The sequence below is a fragment of the Ptychodera flava genome, chromosome 6 (genome assembly GCF_041260155.1).
Source record: "Ptychodera flava strain L36383 chromosome 6, AS_Pfla_20210202, whole genome shotgun sequence".
Lineage (NCBI taxonomy): Eukaryota > Metazoa > Hemichordata > Enteropneusta > Ptychoderidae > Ptychodera > Ptychodera flava.
In genome coordinates, this window is record NC_091933.1 from 6,152,052 (window position 1) to 6,173,434 (window position 21,383).

The 21,383-nt window shown below is 36.0% G+C and overlaps 1 protein-coding gene across 4 annotated transcripts in view; it reads left to right on the forward strand.

Moving 5' to 3' along the window:
- The first annotated feature begins 2,026 nt into the window (after window positions 1-2,026).
- Window positions 2,027-21,383, forward strand: part of LOC139134726 (uncharacterized) — a 104,687-nt gene continuing 85,330 nt past the window's right edge. Inside the window, exons 1-4 of one of the 4 annotated variants that reach the window (XM_070701698.1) lie at window positions 2,027-2,196; window positions 3,319-3,936; window positions 4,240-4,427; window positions 4,677-7,015. In XM_070701698.1, coding sequence (XP_070557799.1) covers window positions 3,338-3,936; window positions 4,240-4,427; window positions 4,677-6,049 — 2,160 coding nt within the window. In that variant the 5' untranslated portion in view covers window positions 2,027-2,196; window positions 3,319-3,337 and the 3' untranslated portion in view covers window positions 6,050-7,015. Of the gene's footprint in view, window positions 2,197-3,318; window positions 3,937-4,239; window positions 4,428-4,676; window positions 7,016-21,383 lie in introns of those variants that run through there. The other 3 variants (XM_070701707.1, XM_070701705.1, XM_070701704.1) reach the window with 3 other exon arrangements.

Below are 21,383 nucleotides of genomic sequence, written 5' to 3' on the forward strand. Positions count from 1 at the left end.
CAGGAGTGAGCAGGTGCACATGGGATGACTTGAGGACTTTGAAGCATGCTCTCGGCAGAAAACAAACAGAAACACTGTCGCTCAAGTACCAGTCGATGAGACAGTCAGCCCAAACACGGCGTTCTAACCGTGTAACATTCCAGTCGACCTCAAATGGAGACAGTTGTGCTTTTCTCTTCAATCACCAACGTTACTATTTGAGGAACAAGACTTTGAGACTAAGTGGAATCCGCGACACTTCCTGCGAAGTTTAGAGCAGATATCACCTACTGTACTTTATTTTGAGGGTTGTATATCGCTGTGGCGTATTGGCGTCTACAGCAGCTACAGTGGAGGAACTATGTGTAGGAATACTTCACGTGTATGCGTGTTGAGGGACTATAAAGTTTGGCATCTTTATCTTCAGGGGAGGCACTCACCCCGAGCTAGAGAGGAGTGTACCCAGGCCAGTTCACTGAGTTCAAACTGCAAAGCATAAACTTCAATTTTTCGTTAAATGGTAGCGGATCAAAAATATATGCATGTTCGTACAAAATGATAGGTCAAAAGTACTTATTTTGGACCGAAGGTTGTACTCGAGTCAAAAACTGCTATGTCAAAAATGTACACGAGGCAAAGAGGGCGGTAGCTAAAACCGCGGTAGATATGTATACATGTACGCCATTTCTATAGTTGTGCTCTTCGGCCGAGCTTTCCATCCTTTGCCACACAGATCGATGTGATGAAGACTAAGCATACGAATGCTCAACATTTCTCATTTGTTTCTCGGAAAGCTGAGCTATTTGATCATCCTGTAACCATAATCGTAACCATAGTGAACTTACATTTTTGGGTGAAATTCCAATAGCATAAGCTTATTTGTTTAACATAAATGGACTTCTTACCACCGTACCCAACTACACACATGTATGAATGCAAAGATTTAATAAGTGTTTTTTTGAAAATGAGCTATGCATGATGGCTAGCATCATGTATATTTGCATGTAGCTGAAATTAGCTCCAACTTTGGTTGTGATCGCCTATATCTATATGAGAGAGAGAGAGAGAGAGAGAGAGAGAGAGAGAGAGAGAGAGAGATTTATACAGTATACCACTTTCATCTGTGCCATTCAAACAGCAAACATCTATATATGAAACATGGTGTGATGTATACTGTGGGGCAGCTATTACAATTCTTGTACTAGGTTTATCAGTTTATTGTGAAAAGTTTTTCAGTTATGTAAATAACAGATTGAAAATTTGCATTCATCATAAGATTAGCAAATATAAAATGCTACCCTCCCCTAGACCAAGTTTGTAAAATGTGACCCTCTTCAAGGCAGGTTTGTAAAAAAGGACCCTACCTAGACTTGGTTCAAGTCGATCTACCTAGACTTGGTTCAAGTCTGTGATTTGTGAGTGTCTGAGTGGGGTAAACGCGATGATTCGTGTTCTGTTTTCATGTGAAACGCGTGAGTGGGGTAAACGTGATGATTGGGGTGAACGCTATGCAGGGGAGTTTCTCCCGATGAATCCGGCGGAAACTAACTCACGACTACACATATTGAAGGCAGCGCGTGCAATCGCTAGGAAAACCTGGCCTGGCTGCCAAATCAAATAGGTTTGTATGAAAAAGGAGAGACACATGAGAAACAACTGGAAATGATTTTATTTTTAGAAATTCACCGACTTGAACCAAGTCTAGACCCTACCCTAATTCCCTGGCCAACCACCTCACAATAACTGGAAAGCTCCCCACTGGTGTCCGACGGGCTTTATATTATAATGCAGTGGACCTTATGCGTGGTGCGTACGTTCCTTCGCATATTTGTCCAAGCCTTGAGCAACAGGTGGTTTCAAACACTTGAATGTATGGAGACGTTTGCAGCTTTTTTATTTGCTATTATAGAGAGAAACACAAATCACGCAATACCTAGAATCAATCTTTATTGGCAATCTAGTGTACTGGATAAACAAAATGAAGTGAGAGTTAATTAGCGTCAGTTGCAGGATAGAGCGGCCACCCCTACAATTGAATGGCATACGCCATAAAGATGTCCACATAGAAATATACGTCATCACTTCTGGCGGTCCCAGCACAGAGGCGGAAGTGCATAGTCGTGATTCTCGGATACAGAGAGTGCGTGTCCGTCTGCAAAGTTGTCACAACGACTTAATGGTCCCAAACACGTCCGAAGTGAGTTGAAATGAAATCAGGTAAATCATTTACACGTTTACAGATTCCATACATCTCCTTGATTGAAATTCACGCCTCGTAAAACTTTCATCACTCAACTTAGGCAGCTGTGTGTACATGTACGGCTCTGCCACTGTGCCAGCCGACTGACAGACGCTATCTCAGTATCTGTGTATTCTCGAGGAGGCGTTTTCGGGGACCACGGTACTCTGAGCTTGCAAGCTGTAGGTATCGTTTTGTTTTGCATTTTCACTTTCCATGAGATCTCACTCAGGTCATGGCATCACGGTTGCATAACCCAGTTACTGTCTAGCCGTAGCATGGTTCAACACGGGACAATTGTTTGAGAGGGCATACCAGCGTTCGGCGGGCTGTCAGTGCTGCTACTGGGCAAAGTAGTTTAGCGTGTTCTCGGTAATGAGTAATGGTGCGATCGAGAAAACACACAATTCACGGAACCCCATCGCGCGCTCGCTCTCCCAACAATTACACGATTCTACCCTTACGCGCGTCATCCATGTTTACATTGGATTGTGGGAAATATAATAAAGGTCACGAGGTCAATCGTGCCAAACAGCGCAGCGGTAGCAGACGATCGAGGAAGTAACATAAGCGCAGCGCCACTTCTTATCTCGCCAAATTTCTTTTGTTTTTGGAAAGTTTTTCGCTCAGGAAGGATATTTATATATACCAACACGAAGAATCTGATACGTAAGTGTACATAATTTCATCTAACTTGTTTAAAATTATTTTTTTCGTGTAAAATTACGCGTTGTATAAGGACGCAGTCTTTCATGCTATAGAGCCTATCGATAACGAAGCCTTGGCCTAAAATACAGTTGATGACGGACCACTCGGAATATTTGCATTGTTTTGTGATTTTTTTTATCAGGACTAACTACAATGTGAAATGTTGTAAAACATCTCTGGGCTACTTTTGACGGGAAAAATTTCTATTAGGCCTAATTTCTCAATCTTTGGTCCAAAGACGTTGTGACATTCGGAACAACAACTCACACCTATCGTATAAGAACTTTTCATCATTTGACTAACTGGTATCTTAGACGTAGGCCTATCTGATGATTAATTTTAGGAGATATAAAATCGAACATAAGCAAATCTCCCCTTCTGTTTTGTCATAGGTACTCAGTGTTTGCCATAATGGCAGCTACAGATGAAACCCAAATGACACCTGATTTGTTCCAAACATGGTCTGTGAATTCTCTTAAAGAATACGTATCTCAAAGAGGACTCAGTAAAGACGGTACGAAGGCTATGCTTGTTTCTCGCGCTTTTGCGGCATGGGAGATGCATCTACCCATATTAAAGACACGGGAGCAAATGCTTAAGGAAAAACAAGAACTGTACAGTACGCTGTTACAAACTACGAGTGGTCAACTTCCCAATCCGTTCCACTTAGAGGATGGCTGGTTCGGTGAATCAAGTAATGGACTAAAGAAGTGGCCCCCAGTATATTTTAATGATATCTGCCAGTTCGTTATGATTGACCATCCAGGTGGCGATATAGACTTACGAAAAAGAATGTTAAATGAATATAAAGAAGGGAAATCTTTCCGATTTTTCGAAAATAATTGGATAAAAGAGATATTTGTCCACGAGATTTCAGAAACTTGCAATTATGTGTTTCTGCGTTCAAAGTGTACACCATCACAACGGTTAAATTGTCCTCCACATGACTTGTGGGTATGTGCGACAAAGGAAGGCAACATTCACTCTGCATACTGTACTTGTACTGCTGGGTAGGTGTATATATTATTTTATATTATATTATATTATATTATATTATATTATATTATATTATATTATATTATATTATATTATATTATATTATATTATATTATATATTTTTCATGTCACGTCACATCACATTATATCACATTAGATCATTGGTACAATATACTATATCATGTCAAATCATATTGTCTGATATTGCGACATAAATGATCCCTAATAATATCATATTCAAGACAACATCGATAGATTTTGATTACATCAAAGATTTAATATGTCATGCAACTGTTCTTTTTTCGAATTTGTTTCAGATTAAGTGAAACATGTTGTCATGTAACGGCCCTGCTCTTCAGGGTTGAGGCAGCCAATCGGTCCGGGATGACAAACCCAGCTGCAACACAGGAAAGATGTAGATGGAATATTCCTTCTCAAAAGACGTCCATTCCATATATAAAAGTGAGCGATATGAATTTTAAACAGGCACGATATAATGCTACAGGTAAGTATCGTCAAAGTGAGTATTATATCATTTAACATGTGTAAAATGTTCGGTGTGGTTCATCGATCTTTTGATAGAGACAGAGAGACGGAGACAGAGACGCATGTAGAGAGAGAGGGAGGAGGAGAGTGTGGGAATACATTTAATTATCTATTAATCATTAATTATATTACTTATAGTGGTGATATAGCGGAAATTGTATAAATCAAAATATTTACGCCGCCATGTTCACTTCTCATTCATTTTCAGGATTTGTGAAGAGGCCACTAGTAGCCGCGACGAAACGATTCTTTCGACCACTCCCAGAGGATCACAATACATCACATGACGACAGGCATATTATTACTTTGCACGATAAATTAAAAAGAGTTGTACCTAATGCTTGCCTCCATACGTTGTTTGAAACACCAATTGCCGAGAATTCTGTTTCTGATAATAGCAACACTGTAATTGATAACTGTGTAGAGAATGCATACTTACCGGACTTGGCGATCAGACTTAATGATAATTCAGATACTTGTAATTTAGATGGCAGAGTTGAAAGATTTCTCACTTCATTGCCCCTTTATTCTGACAAAGATATTAATCATTTTGAAACACAGACAAGAAAACAACATGACAATCCAATGTGGCATAAACTCAGGTCTGGGAGAATAACAGCTTCCAATTTTTACGCCGTGTATACGAAAGTTAAGAGTATGAAAGGTCACAGTATGTCTGGTGACATAAACGTATCATCTTTAGTTTCACGCTTAATGGGATACAATGCTGTAAGCCCAAACATTGCTTCTTTGAAATACGGCCGAAACATGGAACCTGTAGCTAAAGTTAAATATACGGATATTTTGCAACGATGTCATGTTGACTTGTCTGTAAGGGATTGCGGTATTTTCATCGATAAAGAGCGGCCATATTTAGGGGCAACACCAGACTACCTTGTCAACTGCAAATGTTGTGGTAACGGTTGCTTGGAAATAAAATGTCCGATCAGTATTTCACATACTACTCCAAAACTCGGACATCCAAGTTATTTAGTCGATGATAATGGTAAATTAGGTTTAAAACAGAATCATGCATACTATGCACAAATTCAGGGGCAGATGGCCATCACATGTCGTAAATGGTGTGATTTTTTTGTTTACACATCACATGGCTATCACATTGAGAGAATTATGTTTGATTGTACATACTGGGACAAAATTGTTACAGCTTTAGATTTTTTTTTCAATAATTTTCTTGCAAAAGAGCTTGTAAATAGTCAATCCAAAAAAAATTCAATTCAGCCAGATGTAGAAATTAGCGATTCAATTCATTCACCGGACACAAAGCAGGCCTTCGCATTTATGGACAACGCCATTGAAACACAAGTACCTAAAACCACAAAAACAGAGAGAAAGAAAAGCAAAGTTGATAAAAGGAAATTAGATGAAATGAAGAAAGTCATTTGTCCTTCTTGCATTGAGGTTTGTTTAGAACCCAATGACATCCAGAGTTTTGAACAACGGAGCATTCAATGCGACGGTTGTGACAGATGGTATCATTTTAAATGTGTCAAAATAATTTCAGCATCAGTACTAGAAAATATTGGCGCAATCTGGTTATGTAAGTCATGTACTGAGTGAATAAGTGGTTTCAATTGTGTTGTAAAATAACATTGAACATTTTTTTAGTATTTAATATGAGCATTTCATTTGGAAATAGAAAATGTATTTTTGAATTGATACCAGTGTTTTCTCTGCGTGTTCATTGAAAGGGGCACATGGTGCCCCATTCATAAAAATTATGGGGCAGATTAGGGGCAGTCACTGTTGATTTTGATTTTGACTTCCTAGGAATCACTTCCCCGATATCATTACGATCGTCACCGAGTTCAATTTCGTTGTCTATGTCGCATGCAGCACCCGTACTAACATCGACATCATTATATTTATCATCTTGTGATGTGCTCAGCTGCTCACCATCTTCTGTCAATTTTTCAAATAATTTCCCAGGTTTTCAGATTTTCGATAACGCTCGAGGTAGAACGGCGAGATTTGGTAGACACCCTGGTGGTGTTTGTACAATTGTACGCAGTCACCTTGGAAAATATGTCAAACAGATTAAGTCAAATCTCCATGATTGTATTTTTCTTCTGTTTGAAGGAGGTATTTTTAATTTAGACAAAGATCTTCTTTTTTGTAGTATTTACATTTCTCCTCGGTACTCTACTGTTTACGAAAAATTGTCCTCTTTAAATGGTGTAGAATTATTAGAAAATGAACTGTGTAACATTCTGCAAAATTACCCGAGGTTTATTTGATATCACTGGGGATTTGAACGCCCGTACTGGTGAAGAACGGGATTATATAATAGATGATGACACAGAACACATTATTGATTGTGCGTATGTGTACGACAGAGATTTTTTCAATATGCAACGTGTGTCAAAAGACAAAGAAGTAAATTCCTTTGGTCACTCTCTTCTTTCTCTGTGCTGTACTTTTAATTTGCATATTGTAAACGGCAGAGTTGGTATGGACGCAAATATAGGTGAATATACATGTGTTGCAAATGCTGGTACGAGCGTAGTTGACTACACTATAGTATCGTCAAAGCTGTTTCTATCCTTTCATCTTTTGCTGTAGAAGAGCGCACCGAATCCGATCACTTTCCTTTGTCCTTTTCTGTTAAATCAATGGATAAGTCTGATGTCGGGTGCGTGCATGATCATAACACAGTAGCTCTGAAAAAATGTATGTGGCGTCCTGAAAAGGAAACTTCCTTTTTAAATGTTTTCCAGTCAAGTGAAGTTAAGGACAAACTTGATGAATTAGTCGCAGATACAAACTCAAATATTGGGGATTTTATCCATGAAATAGTTGATTCATTTATGTTGCCGCAGACAAATGTGACATGGTAAAAAAGGCTTCAATATTTCAAAGTATAGAAAACAACCAGTTTGGTTTGACAGAGAGTGCTCTGATTTAAAGAGTAGAAAGTACTATTTTTTAAGAAGATTTAGAAAGTCAAACAGTACAAATGATTTACAGTTGTATAAGGAATCACGAAATCAGTTTAAGAATCTGTGTCGTAACAAACAACGTGTTTACAACGATGATGTAAGAAATACACTAACATCACTGTCCAGTTCTAATTCAAAGTTATTTTGGGGAACTTTGAGACGTTTGGTATCTTCTTATCCAGCGCAAGTTAATATTATGCCAAGGGAATTTTATGTTTATTTCAGTGAGCTGTTTGCACTCGATGAGTCTTTTGTAGATGATTTTGCTATGTCCGATGACCTAGAAAGTCTTTTAAGAGGGGTTGACATGTTTGAAAACTGCGATGAGGTAGAGTATGAAATTCTAAATCGTCCTATTTCAAACGATGAGATTGTTAAAGCAATATCTAAATTAAAAAATGGAAAAGCAGCTGGGCCAGATTGTCTCTTGGGCGAATTCTTTAAATCCACTAGCAACTTTTTGGTTCCGTATCTCAGTGTCCTTTTTAACAGGCTTTTTGAATCTGGTACTTTTCCAGAGGATTGGTCCAGAGCTATTATCATTCCATTACATAAGAGTGGTTCATTTAATAATCCTGAAAACTATAGGGGAATTTCTTTGCTTAGCATTTTCAGTAAAATTTTTACTTCCATTTTGAATAGTCGTTTGACTTTCTGGTCAGAAGCACTTGGAAAAGTTGACGAAGCACAGGCAGGTTTTCGTGGTGGTTATTCGACTGTTGACAATATTTTATTCTTCAGTCCATCGTCCAGAAGTATTTGTCACGTAAAAGAGGCAAATTTTACTGTGCATTCGTCGATTTTTCCAAGGCTTTTGATTCAGTGGAGCGCAAGCGACTTTGGTATATCCTCTTACGAGGTGGAATCAAAGAAAAATGTTTAAGATTCTATATGCAATGTACCAAGATGTGAAATCATGTGTACGGGTAAAACATCAAGATACAGGTTACTTTGATTGCCCTATTGGCGTACGCCAAGGTTGTATGTTAAGTCCTTTTCTGTTCTCCTTTTTTATAAACGAATTAATTAGTGAAATACAAAATAGAGGTTATCGTGGCATCCAACTTTTTCCAGATTTAATAGAAATTTTTTGTTTGCTATTTGCAGACGATGTTGTATTATTTTCAGATACGATTGTTGGCTTGCAACGTCTACTTTATTGTCTAGAGTCATATTGTAAAACATGGAAATTGTCAGTGAACCTAGCTAAGACAAAAATTATGGTATTTAAAGCAGGTGGTTTTCTTTCAAAAGCTGAGAAATGTTTTTCAATGGGAAAAGAGTACAAGTTGTTTCTTATTATAAATATTTAGGTATTATGTTTTCATGTAGACTGATATGGTCGATGGCAACTAAAACGTTAGCACAGCAATCACGTAAAGCTTTAATGGGTATTTGTAAGGCTAGCAGAAAAATTGGTATGCTTCCTTATAACACATTCTTTAAATTATTCGACACTATGATTTTACCTATTTTGACATATGGTCAGAGGTTTGGGGTTTTGAAAGACATGACAGTCTAGAGAGAATTCAATATTATGCCTGTCGTTATTTTTTAGGAGTTGCTGGAAATGCACCAAATGTCGTAGTTTTAGGGAATGTGGTAGACATCAAATCTTTTTATATACGGCAAAACGGTTGCATTAAATATTGGACAAAACTTCTGAAAATGCCTTCAAGTAGATACCCAAAGAAATGCTACACATGCTTTATACCATTGACAATCAGGTGTTAGATCCAAACCAACATGGGTACAGCATATTAAAAAATTGTTGCAGTTATGTAATTTACATGATGTTTGGGAAAACCAAGAAATAGATGATGTAAATTCTTTTATGCAAACTTTTGTTCAGAGATTTAAAAATTACCTGTATGATAAGTGGTATAGTGAAGTCTGTTCACTCGAAAAGTTGACATGGTATACAGACAATTGAAATCATACATTGAGCCGGAAAAGTATCTTTTTTCTGTGAAAATCCTCGCACATGCGCGAATGCTTGCAAGGTTTCGCACTTCTTCCCATTATTTACGGATTGAGGTGGATCGTAAATTCGGAATAGATCGAGATTTAAGATTTTGCTTACTATGTGATAGAACAGAGATTGAGGACGAATACCACTTCCTTTTAATTTGTCCTTTTTTTGAAAATCAGAGAAGGAAATACATTCCTGTAAGATTTTTTAATCCACCTTCTGAAAGGAAATTTATTCAATTGATGACAACTGATGATATAGCTACTTTGCAATGTTTATCTGCATATGTTTTTCATTCAATGAGACTGAGAAAGAGTTGAATGATATGTAAAAATGTTAGTGTGTGATATTCTACTTTCCTGTCACTTATTTTCATTTGAATACTATGTAAAGTATGATGGGCCGAAGGCCTTATATTACTGAATAAAGACCTTAGACAAACAAGAGTTCAATTTCGTTGTCTATGTCGCATGCAGCACCCGTACTAAAATCGACATCATTATCATCTTGTGATGTGCTCAGCTGCTCACCATCTTCTGTCAATTAGTAACCCACAGGTTTTCCCGACTCAAAATTAGACGCATTTGTTCCCTTACACACGATTTGGTCCGAACTTTGTGATTTAATTCAATGAAAATATGCGCCGATCAAACGATTGTGTTTTATTGCGATTGAGATATCGATTTATCGTCACCGCAGCAAAGCTGGAATTTTCTACTATTGCCTCATTGATAGAGTTTTTCAGGTTCTGCTTTCAAACTTTACCGCTACCAAAACATGAACGTAAATTTGCTCTTGTATCCATGGAGACTGCTACAACATCCTTGCTGCTCTTTTCGATCTGTACACTCCAGTCAAGCATGTCACCAAAGTTGAAAGACAGGCGAATTGTCTTTTTCGAGGGAGTATGACTAGAAACAACAGCAAATTCAAAGGTCGCTGTGCGCTTAGGTCAACCTTATATATGTGGTCGTCTTTGCTCACTGTGTTTTGTGTGCAATTTCTGAGCTATCAGTATTTTTTTTGTATAATATCCCTACATATAAGGTTTAAATAAAATCTATTTTATTCATTTTTTACAAAGTGGTGGGTACAAATTGCACAGTGCTGAACAAACAAGGACAATGTCATCTAAATGCTGAACTAAAGTAATTGGTAATTCATGTTTCAAAATCCTAAATGTTTTTAATCGTCTAATGGCCATTTCAACATAAATTCTACGATTAGCAATTTCCTTTGTTTTTTGTACATCTGATTTACACATCTGTTCGTTACCTCTGCGTCCGGGTGGAATACACAGATAAGCTCTCCGAATGGCAAGATCATCGGCAATTTGGAACCCCCTATCAGCTAACACTAAATCATGGGTTTCCACAATATCTAAAAAACCCGACTTCCGTGTCACGTGGCAGTCTGATGTCCTGCCACCCCAACCACCCGATACGAAGTTAAATGCACCCGTCGGAGTTATGCTGACCAAGTATTTCAAAGTGTGATGGTGCTTGTAATCTGACCAAGTTGATGCCTGAACTCGTAGGTCTTTGGGTGTCTCTATAAACAACTCTGTACAGTCAATTATATGACGACAGTTTTTAAACCGCAAGTTTGAAAATTTCTTCGGTAAATTTTGCAAAGCAACATCTCTTGATGGATTAAAAACCATCCATTTCAATTCCCTCTTTAGAAACTTTATCCACGTTGCAAAAATACTACTAACCGTTGACTTGGAAATGTTAAATCTATCTGCAAGATCCTTATGCAGCAATCCTAGTTTGAGTTTCATCAACACTAAAAGGAATTCGTCCTTTCCTGACAATTTTCTGTTATGGCCGAACTTTTTTGATGATTGTGAATTCAATCTGTACGAAGTCGAAACTCTACTAGGGCCCTTCCAGTAGCGAATTTTAGGCACCTTCTCTGAGATATGTTCGTACAACGCATCGAAGGTAGCCCTGTTTGGGAGTCCCGTATAAAAATTGCATTTTTCATCAGAGTACACATCTTCGTGCCCGAACGATTTTTCTTTAGTCACGAAGACAATACGTTTGTAACGTTCTACCTCCCTTTTTAATTTATCAACTAACATCTGCAGGTTTTTGATTTTCTTTGCTTTCATTGAACATTTTGTGCATTGTTCATATTGAATGTCATAGTTATGAAAATAATTTTGTGATACAAGTCGCTCAACGCTCTCTTCTGGTAACATCGGTCCCTCTGCATCGGCATCATCCGGCGTCATCGCACTACATGACAAACCCTCATTTTGAAATGGCTTATGCTGAGAAACAGGTGTTTCTACTGGTTTTGATTCAGTTTTTACAGGTAACATAGGTTCTGTTTTTTTCTCATTCTTGATACACCTTTTTTTCTCCGGTACACAAGGGTTCCTATACACTGGACCTTTCCTTGGTTTTGGTATGCTGCCTGGTTGGTATCCGAGGTTTTCTGTCGGATACGGATGAATGCTGGTTGGTTCACCATCAACAAAATGGTCCGAACATATCCTCGAGTTGGAATTAGGCGACCAAATTTTTACTTTCGAGGTCTGTCTATTGATTAATTTGATCCAGATTTTCCGGGCTTCTGGATCTTTCTTTTCTGTTGGAAAGGGGAAAAGACGGAAGGGTGGAGGACAAGTACATACTCCGGTTCCAAAGCTGCACCCGTGTTTTGTACATCGCCCTTCTTTCCATTTAGCAAGACGGTGCATACTGTTGTTGCAGCCAACCACCGCACAAAGCCTATGCGACATCGTATATGAGTCTACAGGTTTACTGAAATTAATTACAATAACATATCATTAGTCCCCCTCAGAATATTTATAAATAATGTATCTTTAGGCTATGTAGGATAAATGCGTATGACATTCCCGTTCATCAGTGAAAATAACCTCAACATGCACAGGTTGATAGTCCTATCCCATCAGTGTTTATATCACATATTGTAAAACATATCGAAATGCTACGTAAAATTAAATATTCTAAACTATAAAGAAACATTTCACATTGTAGTTAGTCCTGATAAAAAAAAACACAAAACAATGCAAATATTCCGAGTGGTCCGTCATCAACTGTATTTTAGGCCAAGGCTTCGTTATCGATAGGCTCTATAGCATGAAAGACTGCGTCCTTATACAACGCGTAATTTTACACGAAAAAAATAATTTTAAACAAGTTAGATGAAATTATGTACACTTACGTATCAGATTCTTCGTGTTGGTATATATAAATATCCTTCCTGAGCGAAAAACTTTCCAAAAACAAAAGAAATTTGGCGAGATAAGAAGTGGCGCTGCGCTTATGTTACTTCCTCGATCGTCTGCTACCGCTGCGCTGTTTGGCACGATTGACCTCGTGACCTTTATTATATTTCCCACAATCCAATGTAAACATGGATGACGCGCGTAAGGGTAGAATCGTGTATTACCATATACTAGTTACGAGGCGAACCCTCTAGCGACAACGAATAGTTGCGCTGAAAGACAAACTCTCGAACTTCGTAAAAATTAACGACCCACTATTCTTTCTACCTGGTGCAATCAAACGTTCGGTCGCTGTCAGTCTCAGTCCGTTGAGAGTCTGGGACACAACTGGCAGTGACCTCCATCGAAGCGCCGTCCAGTCAGGTTGACAACACAATGTTGACAGACCACAGCAGTGCGCGATTGTTAATCTGATGCCTTTCAAACAACAGAAAGAAACCCATATTTCTAATCCTGCGGGTGGTATTTTTTTTTCTCAATTCAAAGCTTATCAAAGTATTTCCAAACACCGTGTAACAAAAGGTTTCTGCCGGCCAGCAATCCTCCAATTATCAATCAAGCATTGTTGTACTCAGGTCTTTCATGAAAACAATCCGTCAGTGTTTGTTTATGCTGCTGTGGTGTGCGCCGGGTCTCCCTTTTTGCCAATATCTTTTTCAAAAATATTCAATGCCTCACAGGGACAAAATTGCGATAAAGCTGCTTAAGGAATGGTTTGATACCTGAAATTACACTCCCACCCAATGATTCACCTTGTTGATGTTGATTCTGCAAAATAACAATAACAACAACAACAATAATAATCATAATAATACATGTGATAATAATAACAATTGGCATAAGTGTACTAGTTGTCTTGTTGAGGGACATTGTGTTGTTGCTTTGATTAGATTGTGTGATTATTAGTATACTGGTTGTTACTAAGGTAGGAGTATTTTCAAATCAAGTCAACAAAAGTACAGGTGTTTACTGTGTGTTGTTCCTCTTCTGTGTATAAAAGCCAGTGTACAGTGAAATTGTTGGAACATGCCTAACAGCTGCATTTCCAACTATAGGGTACCATAAACCATTTACCGTATTTAGATTGCTGGCTAATAATAATTAGACATTTCAGGTATGTGAAGGTGTGTTACAGTATTATTTATGTGGCAATTCCTTCTTTTTTACTTGTTATCTCAACATATCTACTTTATATAAGAGGGACAAAACAAACCATATTACTATTTTTAGGAGTCCTGTCATTCAATGGGTGACATTCCATTGCTTTGCACTGTGTACTGTACTTTATGATGTACTGTACACTGCAGCGCTAAAACATATATTTAATGTGTGCTTAAATCATCATAAGACTATAGGCACGGTGATAAAAGTAGCATATCACAAGGGCTATGATTTAATTGATATTATTTTTACTGTTAAACGAATTAAATGTATAATATGCATGGTCACAGTGTAGCGACCTCAACAGCGATAACCTTGGGTCTGTTTTGCAAACAACGCAATGAATAACGCAGAGTCCATGCACACTGAAGGTTGTATTCACAGCTTGCAATATCAGATGAGTCATCACATTTTGACATCAGTCAAAAGACGTACCCAAGTCACAGTGAAATCGATCTCAGTGAACATGTCATGCTGTGCACCTATATGAAGATCATCAGAATAATGACAGCTTTGTAGGGTTGTCTGGTATTTGCACAATTTATCAAATTCAAGAATTGTCAGTCATTAGCAACTGCTATTTTTTCAGGTTAAAAGTGATTGACATGTCATTGTTATACAATACATGTACAGTATGTTATTCTCATTGTGTGTCCAACCTGTTCTCCCATAGACCGTACCATAGTGTTGATCAGTTTATTACTTTGATTGTGTCCCTACATGTAATTTGATAGAGAAATACCTTGATGTACAATCTTCCATGTACATGTCAATGTGTAATAATGCATTCAAGTTGGCAATCATCGTAGGCTGTGTGACCAAAGTCCATTCACTTTGGATGGTAAACAACAACTCCCACAGAATATTTGAAAGCATTGTTTTTCTCAGAAAAAAATAATAAGCAGTCCACATTTCTTCAAAAATCAATGTTTACCTCAGTTATTGGAAAACTCTGTGTTCACTCATAGAGAGGTCTATGGTTTACTCAAAACCCATTTTATGTTTACTGAATATCCATTAAAATCATTGCTGTGTATTTCCACTGAAAAAAAATACTTGGTATGAAAATGATGATATTTTGCAGCAGAGCTGATGTGCCTATGGATTGTACATATTAAAATCTGACCATTCAGTTTCAGTGCCTGTTCATATTTGGAGGGTATTATCCCTTGGTACTACATCTATATGGCCATGTATTAATTCTTACTATTGTGTATGTCTAGACTCAATGGATTGCCAAGTTTGATTCCCTTGAAAAGTATCTTGAAATCATTTCTCTGCCGTGATAAGTCGCTCAGCACAATAGTAAGTTCATATTTCCTACATTCTCATTTGCTTTAATGCCCCTTCATGGTAAGTTTCAATTTTTCTCTGGGCAGAAGTTTGCAGAGTCTGAGTGCCTGACAAAATTGTCCCATACTCTGTTGCTCTTTGGTGCTGTGGTCAATTTGTTTTCGCTGACATCATCATCAATGAGGAAAAACATGTGATACATGTATGATACACAAGTAACTTTGTTTTTCAGAAAGAAGTAGCCGATATTATTACAGCTGTAAAAATAATTTCAGTGTTGTTAAGTTCAATCTCATTAATGACATTGAATTTTCACCAAATACCGGTAAAATATTTTCAGAATGATATGAAAGGAAGAGGTGATATATTGCCTAGATACAGGATATTGGCCCTTAGGGCAAAAAAGAAGATTTTGTTAAGTAGATTTTCATCAGCAGCAAGAAGTGGGCAACACACTAATGCAAAATAAGTTGTCTTTCTTTTCAGAGATTTGCAATGCATTCATGTGTAAACCATTTTTCATAACTATTTGTGAAAGCACATAATGCATACTCATTTGTCCTTGTCGCATGTTTGAGTTATGGCTGGTTATTTTGAATTGCAAAATGCAGCGCTCACGCATGGTAACTCGGAAACTTTCATTAAAAAAAAAATTGATGGTTAGATTCATTTTATCCAGATTTTTCAACTCTTTATGCAAGAATCAGATTTAGGCCGACATGTGCAGATGAACAGTTGCTAATATTTCATATCATTACAAAAATATTTGACATGAACTGGAAATATAGAATAGCACTGGCTCAATATAACCATATACCGGTATAGTGTACTTTGAACTCTCATATGAAAAGACCAGGAATTCATATTGATGGTGGAATTTCAAATGAAATTCATTCTTAAAGATTTCAGGTCATAAAATGCTTTTTTTTGTGACACATATACATGTACACATCGTCTTCAAGTTGAAAGTTTGATGAAAGATCCTAAAATTTATAGGCAATTGAAATTTGTGATAGCTGGTAAAGAGCAAGGTCCAATACCCAGACAATTACAGCGCTTTCAGCGTGACAAATGTTCCTCATTGTACAGAGTTCAGGTAACATCTGTAAATTAAAATTTGAGTAATTGAGAACCGTTGTATAACGTTTCTGCACTTCCCTTCCAGGATGATTTTTTCTTTTGATAATGAGATAGGGAAGTCAGGTGAAATAGCTGACATATTCACCAATCACATGTATAACCTCATGTAATGCACTCAACAACGACACATTGTACTGACTTGAAATGTTTTGGGCAGGGTGTGTACACTGTACAGCTTACAGCCATCCTATCCAACCTAAATATTCACAATGCTGCATGAAGCAAAGACCATAATTTTTTTGTCTTAGCAGTGCTCATAATTCCTAAAATTTACTTTTATCATTATATTATTTTTGTATGACAGACTTACATGCAGCAATTATCATGAATGAATACATTTTCAATTCCATCCAGAACAGCCAGTTGGACAAGAAATTTGATGCTAATAATTTTGGTACCACTAAAAGAATACAAAAAACAGAGTCTTGGTAAATCTTATGTTTCTTAAATCTTCAGTAGAGATAGTTTGACTTTTTGTTAACTCTGAAAGATTTGACAGGCAAATAATAATCATCAAGGGAAATAATTCAAGCATAAATTATAAATCTCTATGTGTAACTTTAGGTAAGATTCATTTAAAAATAGGTTGTTTGCTTAATAAAACTTAATTTCTTTGCAATGAAATTTTATTACCCCAGTACCAAAACATTTGAGATGTACTACCCTGAAATTGCATGTACATAGGTCGCTTGTCATGTGATACACATATCTATCATAAAATGGGAAATTTCGAATATATTTTAAGATAAAATGCATTGCTCATGATAACTGTATATTTGCTAAAAATTTTGACGTTGACTATCTTCCTTGCTTCCGTGCTTGTATTACAGACTCTAAGCTCTATGCCTACATGCACAGGTATCTGTAAGCTACACTGCAGTATCACTTCTTTTACCAACTACAGATTTTTTCATTTTTCTATACACACAGAAAAGAGATCTTGAAAGAAATTTGAGGAAGATTATTGTGTACATTACATGTATAAGAAATGTTTTACATTGTCATAGTCAGTCCTTTGTCCATTGTCTTTTGTCAAGGACAACTGAACTTTATGCAAATTTTCTGATTGACATGTGATATGGAGATACAGTACATGTACAGGATGTCCGGGTGTGCTAACCCCCTTCAGTAATCCTTTACGACATGTTCAATGTACCCCTTTCAATAAATCTTTTATAAAACTAGGCTTTCCTTTGCTAATCATCCTATATCCTCCACAGATATTTCCTTCAATTTTTTTTTATTCTTGAGTCAAAATAAACAAAATATAAAGCAATGTTTGTTGAAAAAGAAATAACATGCAATTACATGTAGTGTAAGGTATTTCATCATTTTTGACTTGGCCAAATTAGTCCGTGGGCTAGAGGGGGTCTACGTGCACCCCCCCCCCCCCGACAGGATAACAAACCTGTATTTTTCAGAACCCTTGGGATCCCTAGAATACGAAATGGAATTTTAACAGGAAAAATATAGGGACGCAATAGCTGTTATGGTCATGTTTTGAAGGGTACCGCAAAATCACCATTTTCCAACCCAAATGCATTTTCGTCAAATCTGTCTTATTGTAAGTCATGTGCTGACCTTTTTTTTAACATAACCTAACTTGTTTGGTATAATTAGAAAGGGAATTTATTCCTGTTTAAGATGACATATTGTACTATGCAATATCTTCTACAGTTTTTGTGAAATATGACTAAAACTTACCCCATACCCCAAAATTTAACATTGCAAATTACAGTAAATCTCAAATTCTACCAATTTTTTAGCTTGGCATAATAAAATATGCATTGCTTTGTCTGAAATCTGTTTTATTTGATACAGGGACATGTCAGAAATATGAAATAGACTTTTAACAGAAAAAATATTGGGAATCTACAGCTGTAACAGTCATATTTTGAAGGGTACTGCAATATAACAGTGTTGCAGATTTGCATGCATTTTTGTTAAAACTGTCTTTTTATAAGTTATCTGCTGAGCTTGTTTTTGAATATAACCTGGCTTGTTAGGTATCATTAGAAAGATAATTTACTAATCTTTGAAATGACATATTGTAACATGCAATATCTTCTATAGTTTTCATGATATATAACCAAAACTTACCCCATACCCCAAAGTTTACATTGAAAATTGCAGTCATAGCTAAAATCAAATTCTACCATTTTTTTAGCTTGACACAAAAAATCTGGCCGTTTTTGCTATTAAATCTGTTTTATTTGGTACAGAAACATGTCAGAAATATGAAATAGACTTTTAACAGAAAAAATATTGGGAATCTACAGCTGTAACAGTCATATTTTGAAGGGTACCACAAAATCATAGTGTAGCAGATTTGCTTGCATTTTTGTTAAATTTGTCTTCTTATAAGTTATCTGCTGAGCTTGTTTTTGAATATAACCTGGCTTGTTGGGTATCATTAGAAAGATAATTAACTAATCTTTAGAATGACATATGGTAGCATGTACTATCTTCTATTGTTTGAATGATATATAACCAAAACTTACCCCATACCCCAAAGTTTACATTGAAAATTTCAGTCATAGCTAAAACCAAATTCTACCATTTTTTTACCTAGACATATAACATCTTGCCATTTTTGCTATTAAATCTATTTTATTTGGTACAGAAACATGTTAGAAATATGAAATAGACTTTTAACAGAAAGAATATTGGTATTCTATGGCTGTAACAGGCATATTCTGTGGAGTACTGCAAAATCACAGCAGTGCAGACTCATATGTGTTTTTGTTATCTTTGTCCCATTGTAGGTCATCTGCTGCGCTTATTTTATTACATAACCATGTTTATTTGGTATCACTAAAAAGCTAATTTACTACTGTTCTAAATGACATATTGTTATATGCCATATCTGATATAGTTTTCATGGAATATGACGAAAACTTACCCAATACCACAAAGTTTATATCGAAAATTACTTTCGTAGCTATCGTCAAATTCTACCAATTTTCTAGCTAGACATAACAAATAAGGCAATGCTTTATATGAATTCTTTTTATTTGGTACTGGGGAATGTCAGAAATATGAAATAGACTTTTAACAGAAAATATATTGGGACTCTACAGCTGTAACAGTCATATTTTGAAGGGTCTCGCAAAATCACAGTATTGCCAACTCGCTTGCTTTTTTGTTAAATCTGTCTTCTTATAAGTCATCTGCTGAGCTTGATTTTTGACATAACCTGGCTTGTTAGGTACATATGTATCAATAGAAAGGTAATTTACTAGTCTTTAAAATGACATATTGTAATATGCAATGTCTTGTTTAGGTTTCATGAAATAGGACCAAAACTTACCCCATACCCCAAGGTTTACACAGCAAATTACTGCAAATCTGAAACTCTACCTTTTTTTTACAATTTATTAACTTTATATACCAAAGGTAATGCTTGTATGCAATCTATGAAATCTGTGTTTTTGTTAAAAAAGTATGTCACAAATATGAAATTAATTTTTAACAGGAACATAATATGATTTGGTAGCCTTTTGGATCATATTTGGAAGGGTACCCAGGTATCAGGGCAAATTTGCCGAAACACATACATTTGCAATATTAGGGTTCCCCCTCCAAAAATGATCCAAATGGCTACTAAATTGTATCATCTTCCCGTTAAAAGTTAATTTTATACTTCAAAATATGGCTGTTACAACTATACAGTCCAAATATTTTTTCTGTTAAAAGTCTATTTCACATTTCTGACATGACCCAGTACCATATACAACAGATTTAATACCGAAACAGAGCTATTTTTATCATGTCTAGCTAAAAATACACGGAATTTGATCACGTTATCTATGACAGTACTTTCAATATAAACCTTGGGGTATGGGGTACGTTTTGCTCATATTCCATGATAAATATACAAGATATTGCCTGTTACAATATGTCATTGTAAAGACTATTCAATTACCTTTTCAATGATACTAAACAAACCCAGTTATAATCAATAACAAGCTCAGTAGACGACTTATAAGATGACAGATTTAACAAAAACGCATGCAAATCAGGAATACTCAGATTTTGCTGTACCCTTCAAAATACAGCTATTACAGCTATAGAATCCCAATATTTTTTCTGGTAAAAGTTCATTTCATATTTCTGATATGGTCAAGTACAAAATAAAACAGATTTCATACAAAAAATTGTCTAATTTTTTATGTCTGCGTAAAAAATTGCTTGAATTTGACATTAGCTATGACAGTAGTTTTCGATGTAAATTTTGGGGTATGGGGTAAGTTTTGGTCATATTTCATAAAAATCTGTACAAGATATTGCATGTTACAATATGTCATTCTAAAGATTAGTAAATTATCTTTCTAATGATACCTAACAAACCAGGTTATATTCAAAAACAGACTCAACAGATGACTTATAAGAAGACAAATTTAACAAAAATACATGCAAATCTGCAACACTGTGATTTTGCGGTACCCTTCAATATATGACTGTTACAGCTGTATATTCCCAATATTTTTTCTGTTAAAAGTCTATTTCATATTTCTAACATGTCTCTGTACCAAATAAAATAAATTCAATAGCAAAAACGGCCAGATTTTTTGTGTCAAGCTAAAAAAATGGTAGAATTTGGTTTTAGCTATGACTGCAATTTTCAATGTAAACTTTAGGGTATGGGGTAAGTTTTGGTTATATATCATTCAAACAATAGAAGATAGTACATGCTACCATATGTCATTCTAAAGATTAGTTAATTATCTTTCTAATGATACCCAACAAGCCAGGTTATATTCAAAAACAAGGTCAGCAGATAACTTATAAGAAGACAAATTTAACAAAAATGCAAGCAAATCTGCTACACTATGATTTTGTGGTACCCTTCAAAATATGACTGTTACAGCTGTAGATTCCCAATATTTTTTCTGTTAAAAGTCTATTTCATATTTCTGACATGTTTCTGTACCAAATAAAACAGATTTAATAGCAAAAACGGCCAGATTTTTTGTGTCAAGCTAAAACAATGGTAGAATTTGATTTTAGCTATGACTGCAATTTTCAATGTAAACTTTGGGGTATGGGGTAAATTTTGGTTATATATCATGAAAACTACACAAGATATTGCATGTTACAATATGTCATTCTAAAGATTAGTAAATT